This window comes from Leptodactylus fuscus, chromosome 9, assembly GCF_031893055.1.
Source record: "Leptodactylus fuscus isolate aLepFus1 chromosome 9, aLepFus1.hap2, whole genome shotgun sequence".
Taxonomy (NCBI): Eukaryota; Metazoa; Chordata; class Amphibia; order Anura; family Leptodactylidae; genus Leptodactylus; species Leptodactylus fuscus.
Window position 1 is genome coordinate 51,294,356 of NC_134273.1, and position 9,683 is coordinate 51,304,038.

Sequence of the window (9,683 nt, forward strand, 5' to 3'; positions counted from 1 at the left end):
TGCTTACTGTACATCACCTGATAGATGGTGTCACTTTATTTCATTGGGCTTTTCAGACCTGGTCTTCTTTGTCTTTTCAGACCGGTCTTCTTTCATGAAGATTTGTCACCTCCCTTGACCTCTCTCTTTCAGTAAATACTAGTATTTCCCTTTAAATTCCTACTTCTGATTCTGTGTTGTGGTATTCCTCTGTTATTCCTCCTAGATATGTATGAATAAATTGTTAAATGGTAGTGTGGCTACCAGCACTGATCAGACCATATCACAATGAAGGACCCTCTGCCAACTAGTAACAAGGAGTGGCATTCATTTCTAGGAGAAAGGACAGGAGAGCCAATAGTTTTTCTTTCCTGTGGGATCTCTATTGATCCTGAGAATGAAGCTGTCATGTTGCTGATTTGTCGCTGCAATCTTTCACTGTTTCTCCCTGCACAGCGTCACTCCTGGCAGAGACCTGCGGTGTGGTCACATTCAAGTACCGTAACTAGGTTCTAGTGCAGTTGGAAGTTTCACATTGCGACCCCTTCATTCTCAGGATTGTCAATGAGACTAGACCCCTACCAGTCATTTTAGGAAAATCCTGTTCTAGAAATACTCCCTACCTGGCATAATGATGACAATTAAAGGTCTGTCTCAACAATTTCTCTAACTCCCTATGACTACAATATTTTAATACTTTCTAGTGTATAAGAAACCAAATTTAAACTGGTATAAGTATTGACTGGCAGAATAGGATCAGTATGATTGTTAGAATGAAACTGCAGTGAGGTATACTGTATGCGCTGTTGTATCATTCAAGATCTATGCAGCTGCTGAGCATTGTTTTATCTTTACTACTTTAATAAAATTTCATAAACACTTATGGGAAGATTTATCAAGCAGTTTTCCAGAATTCTGCCACCAAAAAGTTGCAAAGTAAGGTTAGGGGGTGGCGAGGAAAATGGAATAACATCTTAAAGCAGAAGTGTTAGATTTGATGTAACAAATTTATCAAACCTTGTACTACATTTGATAACTTTGGAGCCTCAAGTTCAGTCAGTCAGTCACATCAGTTTTTAGCAGATTTGCTAAAAATGGATAAGAGATGGGCATCCATTTGCATCTGTTTTTACATTGATGTAAAAATAAAAATATATTTGTCACCTTTGCAGCAGCTACTGGAAAATTTCAAAAATTAAAATGGTCAGAGTTTTTGGGTGCAGTAGGTGCTGGGGAAGGGGAGGGGGTGTTTTGGTTGTCTGTCTGCTCCTTCCCTGAGCTTGAGGACTGTTTTTTTCTTCCCCCACTTGGAATTCAGTCTGGCTGAATATAGGGGATCTGCAGTGCTCCTATTAACCCCTTTCTGACGGAACAGAAGCACTGCAGATCCCCTATATTCAGTAGACCGGGCACTTTCAGACACATGGATACCTAATGTGTATGTGTTTCACAGTCATTTTCTACTTTTTTTTATGTATTCTAGGGAAAGGAGGGATTTAGAACTTTTATTTTTTATTTTTTTTTATTAAGCTTCTTTTTTTCATAGACCCCCTCCCCCCCCAAAAAAAAAAAAAAATTTCTTTGCTTGACTCAAGTATAAGCTGTGCTGAAAAACTCGGCTTATACTCGAGTATATAAGATAAGATAATCCTTTAATAGTCCCACAGTGGGGAAATTTCACAGGATATATACGGTACATACACGGTACATACACGGTACCATCTTTGTGACATCCTTTATAGGTGTGGAGTTATAGAAGGCTACTGCATATTATTAAGTTAGAACAGTGGTTCTCAGCCAGAAATTGTTTTCTTATGTCACCCTGGCTTATACAATATAATATATATAAACTGTACCAGTGACCAGCAGTAATACGTAATTGTAATATTCAGCCAGCCATGAGCAAATGTCCAGGTAAAAGAAGGTATAGAGTTGAGAAATGTGGGAAGGCATAATAATATCTTATTTAGTTCACAATTATTCAATCTCTTCTTTGGAAAGGTGGTGGTCCCTCTCACCCCCTTCCCCCTTACCAGGAATTTGTGAACCGACCCCATCCCTTCAGATAGGCTAAGTATGTTCCCACAGAGAAATATGGGTCTTTTAGTGTTTTTTTTTTATTGAGCTTTTATATTTGAAAGGTTTCTGCCTTTACAGATTTCTTCTACATACTTTTCTGTGAATTCTGATTTAATGGGGGGCACAAACTGATTTTTTTTTTTCTTTTGATTTAAAATAGAATTTTATGCAGTTTTTTTTTTTTTTTTAACTTGAAATTTGCAATTTTTGCATATTTATAGTCATGTAAATCTGACAGTTTGAGCGATTTGTTTGCATACTTGGTAACCTTTTGGGTTTTGACTATTGTTTTGTAGTTGTTGTTATTTTACAATTACTGTTTGTTCTATTCAGCTTTGTTTTCCTTCTTAAATGACCATGTATTCCCAACAGGTTCGCCAATACACGCTAATAACCATTTCAGCCTGGCAACACAGAACAGCTTGTCAACTGTACTAGCTAAAACCAACTTTCCAGAAGTAAATCAAAATTGTTTGCCGACACAAGACTCATTGAAAGAGTTCAGAAGGAATGATCTTCTGACTGAAAGTAAGTGTCACCATTTTATTAAACCATTATTGGAACCTTTTTTTAAGGCATTTGTTGTCTGAACATGACTCTTGATTTTTAAAAAAAAAAAAAAAAAATTAAACGTATATTTAAAGAATTTTTGGTGAAGCTTTTAAAATTTTTCCATGTTTTCTAGATTAAACAAATTCCTAAAAATCCTGTAGTTCTGACACTGTTCACTAGGCCATATAGTTAGTACACTTGAGACTTTCTAATTTCTGCAAGAGGTTTCTTTGCAACAGCCCTCTCACTTATCAGGACACTGATGATTCTAGGGTTGAGCTTAGAATGGAGAGGTTAAATGAGACGAGTTCTGGATCCAGTAGGTGGTCGTGTACCTGCCAGCCGGTCACAGATAACACACAAGGAGACTCAGCATTTTTTTTTTTTGTGTTGCACTATTGAAATATAGACTAACTATTAAAGATGAGCGAACAGTAAAACGTTCGAGGTTCGATATTCGTTTCGAGTAGCCCCTCAATATTAGACTACTCGAATCAAATATCGAACCCTATTATAGTCTATGTGGGGAAAATGCTCGTTTCAGGGGTAGGCAACGTTCGATCAAATTATACTTACCAAGTCCACGAGTGAGGGTCGGGCTGGATCCTCCGTGCAGTCTTCTCTTTGCAGCGTCCCCGCGGCGTCTTCCGGCTCTGAATTCACTCTGCCAGGCATCGGGCCTGGGCAGAGCCGACCGTGCATGCCCGCACTACAAGCGGACATGCGCAGTCGGCTCTGCCCAGGCCCGATGCCTGGCAGAGTGAATTCAGAGCCGGAAGACGCCGCAGGGAAGCTGCACGGAGAAGATTTCTAAAGGCAGGAGAAGAACCAGCGTTGATTTGCCGACTGTATAGCATTTGGCCAATCAATGCTGGTTCTGCATCAAACTTTTACATTCGAATAGCGAGTGGCACTCGATCGAGTATGAGTATTTCGAATACCGTAGTATTCGATCAAGTACTACTCGCTCATCTCTACTAACTATGCTTCTCCTATGTGCAACCCTAACCCACTTGGTTTTACATAGACACAGCAGGTGATGCCTCATACTAACCATCACAGGAGGCAGAACTACCTACTGGATCCATGGCATACCAGACAGCACCTGATTTTATCCATTCCATGATCATGCTATCATGTTTATGAAGATAAGACATAGAATCCACCAGTCACAAAAGAGGCTTTGACAGTTTATCCACTCCCCTATCCACGCCCCTGTCACACAGCATGCCAAGAAATCTGTCCTATAGAAGTGAATAGAGTCTGCTCCGGACCATTGTGTCCATGGCCCATGGTCCTTCTATTGGGAACAGGAATTCAGAGTGTTATAGGCTTAGTGGAAAAAAGTTGGAATTGCAGGATTTTAGGATTTTGTTTTTATATACAAGTATTAATTTGGAAAATTAAAAACATAACTAAAATTTTAATAATGCTTAACACAAAAAAAAAAAAAAAGTGATTTAAACAATGGGTCATTTCCTGGCGACAAATTTCTTTTAATGCATAATGAGTTTAAGGGCATAATCTGTAGTGTTACTACTATAAGGAAAACAACTGCCTTCTAAATTCCTATTTTTCTTTCACAAGAGCGAAAATGTTTTGGTGGTTTTAGAAAGAAAACTGAATCTTAAAAGGTTTATTGGATAAAGGAGATGCATCTTTGTACTTTATTTATGGATTTCCATTGTTATCAGTAGTTAGTGTTATGTGCTTTTAGATTGTGACAATGGAATAAGACGGCATCCTTAAAGGGATCCTATCATTAAAACATAATTTTTTCTGCCTACCATGTAGGAATAGCCTTAAGAATGGCTATTCTTCTCCTACCTTTAGATGTCTTCTCTGCAAAGCCGTTCCATAAGAATTTCGATTTTCGTCAGTATGCAAATGAGTTCTCTCGCAGCACTGGAGGCGGGCCCCAGCGCTTAAACTGCCACGAGAAAATGTCCACTTACTGTGTAAGCGGCCGTTTGTCTTGTGGCCGCGGGCATGCGCAGTCAGCTCTACCCAAGGGCTACAAGTTTGACCGCCTGTGCTGGAAGAAGACGTGTGACGAGGACGTTCCTGAAGAAGATGGAGGCATTGCTGGAGCGTTCTGTCACAGCATTGGGGATGCCCCCAGTGCTGTTTGAGTGCTGGGCCCACCCCCAGTACTGAAAGAGAAATCATTTGCATACCAACGAAAACCAGGATTTCTACGGAATGGCGGCGCGGAGAAGACATCTAAAGGTAGGAGAAGAATAGCCTGTCTTAACGCTATTCCTACGTAGTAGGCAGAAAAAAAAATATGCTTTAATGATGACGGGGTTGTGACTTCCGCCAATGTACGGGTCACTTCTAGTGGTCAGTCACTTGCTCCAAATCATTCATGCATGTGCGCGCTCACTAAGAAAGAGTCTGACACAAAGTTCAGTTTCAATCTCAGACCATGCGACTAGACGCTGAGGGTGTTCACACGGCACTGAACTTTATTTGAGGAAATTCCAGTTGTTATACAAAAAGGAAAAGATAAGTTAGTTGGCAGTCTTAAGCATAAATGTCTTGCTTCCGGGTGTGCTGTCAGTCACGGATTGGTCCTTGGAGTGCATAATAAGCTCATCTTCTCCTCGTGAAGTCTACTCGTGATTATGATGTATCCTTTTCATGATAACTTCGGAATGTTCTTTGTTCCCACAGTAAGTCACAGTCCCAGATACAGGCGCCATCTTAGGTTATATAAGGCATTAACAACTTCATAGAAAAATATACCGTATTTTTCGGACTATAAGACGCACTAAATTTGGGGGGAAAAGAAGGGTGCGTCTTATAGTACGAATGTGGCGCCTGGCACCCACTGTAATAGAGAGGCGGAAGCCGGCAAGTGATAGACGCCATTACAGGTGCCGGGGCCTGCGACATCGCTGCGCTCCTCTGCCCTGCATGAAGCCAGCAGCGGGAGGAGTGATGCTGCTATTCCGCTCCTCCGTCCCCCCGCCGCTGGCTTCATGCAGGGCAGCGATGTCTCAGGCCCCGGCGTCTATCCCTCCCCGGCATCCGCCTCTCTAGTACAGCGGATGCCGGGTCAGTATCGGTGGCCCCTTCTCCCCCGGCCCCGTACCTGTAAAGTTGCAGGCCGGCTCCTGCGCGACGATATCGCAGGAGCCGACCTGTTTGGGTGACAGCCGGGAGCCTAATGAGGCTCCCAGGCCTGTCACTGCTGTATTAGTATTGCGGCTGGTCTCTATGACCAGCCGTAATACTAATAGACAGAATGTCCCATAGACGTCAATACAGTTGTATTGCCGTCTATGGGACTTGCAATCAAGCGACCGCAGGTTCAAGCCCCCGGGGGGGAATAAAATAGTAAAAAAAAAAAAAAAAAACCTTTAAAAATATATAATAAAAATATGAAATAAATAAAAGTTCTAAATCACCTCCTGTCCCTAGAATATATATATAAAAGTAGAAAATCATATATTATAAACCACCGGGTTTTTTTTCAATAAAAAGTGGTCTAAGAAATAGATATTCCCCAAAATGGTATAACTAAAAAGTACTTCTGGCCCCGCAAAAAAAAAAAGCACTCTATGCGTCCCCGTACAGCTGCAGGGTCACCTGTCAATGTGGCCTTGCAGCTGTTGCAAAACTACAACTCCCATATATTAAATATTTTACCATTTTTTGCTTCAAAATTTTTTTTCCCTATTTTCCTCCTCTAAAACCTAGGTGCGTCTTATAGTCCGAAAAATACGGTAATTTCTTAAGCAGTATAAAGAATGTATAAAAATAAGAATAGATATGGTTTACCCTCACAATGATAGGATCCCTTTAACTTACTTGGATTCACTGTGGAGGCTGCGATTGTGTGAGTGTGTTCAATGTGATTGCTGCTGGCTCCATTTGTGTTAAATACCGATGTGTATATAATACTAGCTAAACCGTAAAGCTGTTCATAGACAAAAGGTCCTAAAAATCTATTTCCTATTTTAAGAACACACTGCTCTGTAGTTACATAGTGGTGTGTAGATTTTAGAGAAAAGGCAAGATGCCTCTTGCTATACAATAAAGTAATCTCAATAAGCTTTAGAACCATGTGTTTTTGCTTTTTTAGTAAATAAATGGCATAAATGGATGACTATTTAGCAGAAAGTAGCAATGTTTAGGGAAAGCCTAAAAATTTATGAACACGTCATCTCTTCCTCACTTTTAACTGAAATGTTACTGTAGAAGTTAGTAGTAAAGTATTGTAATAAGCGAGTTTATTACAACCTCGTCTGACACTGCATTTTGCTTTTATCCCATGATCACTTGAAAGAAAGTCGGCTGTCGCACTCAATGAATGATGTTCCTGGACTCCAAACTACTATCTCCCTTACATCTGACCAAGTGCAGCAGTCACCGGAAGATTGGCCTGACTGGAGTGAATCTGATGGCTTCATGAGTGACAATTTTGTCAGCCTGCAACAAAAGACAAAAGAGAGGGCTGATAATCCAGAGACTGAACAATGGGATGACTTTGCCCTGACAAATGATTGTCCTAAACCTGAAGCTACTAATGTGTCAAATGAAGCAAACATAAATTTAGATGACAAAGGACTTTCCACTTTGAACTCTGTTCCTAGTCTGGATTACAGTGCGGCCAGCAGGAATCCCCACACAGACAAGCAGTCACCATCAGTATTAATAGTGACAAAACCTACACAGGAAAAAGTTTCAGAAAAGAAAACAGAGTCTTGGAATAGTTTAGGAGAAGAATTCACAATAAAGGTCAAAAGCAAAAACAGAGACCCAGAGTTAGATTGGTTTGCTGACATGACCCCAGAAATAAAAGTTTCTACTGCCTTTACTTCTCTTGGATACAATGAAGAGACTGTGAATAACCTAAATCCCAATTTAGATCCAAATGTGAAACAACCGGCAACATTTTCATCCAAATTTGCTGCTGCCGATGTTGAAGAGGTAATGACCGATATATACAGTAATGTGCAAAAAGATTGACAGAAGTGTAAAAATACTGCAAAGGGAGAATAGTTTCAGAAATGGATGTCAGTAGTTTGTCAAATATACATTAAATACGCATTCAAATCGTATCCAAATTTGGTGTGACCACCCTTTAGAGGAGGAGTCCTGGAAGTGATGATACAGCCCCTGCAGAGCTAAGATTACATGAAGGGATCCGTGGTTAGTTCACCAAGATGTCTGGAACTATCTTAACTGTGGGGTCACACCAAATAATGATATGATTTAGATTTCTCTTTTGTTCATTCACTTACTAGTTTATTTTTGAAAACCTTCTTTTCAGCAGTTTTTTCACACCTGCCTAAAACCTTTGCAGTACCATATATTTGTAACTCTATACACTTTACATATCTGTTGAAAAAGTAAATGGATCTAACAAGTTACATAGAATCTTTTAGCTAAGGAGTCACAACTTGCATACTACAAGTAGAATAATATAACGATGCAATTGTCACACCAATATCATTGCTAAAATCCCGCTATAGGGAATTATCATTGCAGACATTTGTTTCCACAGATGAGTTTCTGGTACAGTATTTTATTTTTATTTTTTTTTTTCAAAAGCTTTATTAATGCAAACAAAACTGTACATAGTTGAAATAAGACAAAGTATTTCAGCCATGGAACAATAATAGCATCGAAACGCAAAAATGAGCGAATCATACAAGTAAGTGGTGGGGAAGGCAATAATCTGCCATAAAACAACAATAAGGAGATTACAAAGGTAAACTAAGCGAGTTGACAAGATACGGTGAGTGCGTCCACAATGAGCACAAGAACATGTAAGAAGGGGAAAAAGAAGAAAAAGAGGGAGAGGACAAATAAAATGAATAACGTGAAAAATAGCCGGTGGAAAAGAGGAGGAGAGGGGAAAGGAAGGAGAGAAGAAGAAAGACACATATAAGGGCATGCGAGAGGTGAATTAATAAAGCAAGAAGGGGGGGGAGGGAGGAGGGTGAAGGTCTCAATAGACCTAGAGTGGCTAAATGTGTCTCCAAAATTGTATCTCCCAATGCCCACCAGGCGGTCAGTGAGCAAACGGATCTCCAGGGGGCCCAGATCTTTGCGAATTTAAAATGGGTGCGCAGTTTCCAGCTAGACAATTCTGGTACAGTATTTTATGAAGGGGAGCGTAACCAGTGTCCTCAATAATTTTTCACAAAAATCAACATAGTACCCTGCTGAAAGAGCATGCACCCATGTTTTCTAAAATTGTCTCAGACCTATTCAAATAGTTATTTTAATGGGTACAATTCCGTCCTGAAGTGTATGCTACCTTCTTCCTAGTCGCTGAATGGCTTGGAGAGCTGTTGTATCATATTATGTTACTTTATGTATAGACAATTATCATACCATTGTCTTCAGTTAGTTTCCTTTGATAGATTGGTTAGAAGTGTAATGGCCATAAAGCTTTGACTTATTTTCTTTTCTATTTTCTTACAGACAGAAGCAGAAGGCTGGGATGAAGAGAATGATTTTGGTTGGGAGGACGATGCTAACAGCTGGTGACAACGGACTGTCGTCCCTTACTATTTATTATGGAGAGGAACTACCTGCTATTATGCTGGCACCGGGCAATGTGTGTTGACCACACTTTGGATTGTCATGCGGAAGGCTACCTGTTAGCCAGGGGCATTGATTCTACAGAACTGTTTATTTCTCTTGGGATAGAAGTGGGTTAATCCGAACACGTTACAGATTTTCTAGTATGGATGTTTTAAGCAATGAAATATATAATTTTAATGAAGATCTTTGTCCTTATAAATCATATGTTGCTTGTTGTGCAAGTGAATGCCTACCTCCTTGTTTTTCATCAGCCGTGTGCACTTTTGCATACATTTTAAGAGTCATGGTATCCTATGATGTCCATATTTTAATGATACTTGAAATTAGAGCAGTCAGAATGATTTCTGACTATTATTAAGCACTGTATGAAAGAATGATAAAATGATTTGTATTTGTTCTGAATGAAACAGACGTCATTTTGGGTAGATGGGTAGCTTGGCGGGTGCCAATCTTTGCCCATTCATTGTGAGATCAAATGCTGATGTTGAACAAGAGGACCTAGGTTGGAA

General features: G+C 39.9%; 1 protein-coding gene across 1 annotated transcript in view; it reads left to right on the forward strand.

Moving 5' to 3' along the window:
• The window catches only part of SCYL3 (SCY1 like pseudokinase 3), a 34,709-nt gene extending 25,230 nt beyond the window's left edge, over positions 1–9,479 (forward strand). Inside the window, exons 10-12 of the mRNA XM_075286698.1 lie at positions 2,431–2,586; positions 6,905–7,548; positions 9,052–9,479. Coding sequence (XP_075142799.1) covers positions 2,431–2,586; positions 6,905–7,548; positions 9,052–9,117 — 866 coding nt within the window. The 3' untranslated portion in view covers positions 9,118–9,479. The remainder of the gene's footprint in view (positions 1–2,430; positions 2,587–6,904; positions 7,549–9,051) is intronic.
• The last annotated feature ends 204 nt before the right edge of the window (positions 9,480–9,683 follow it).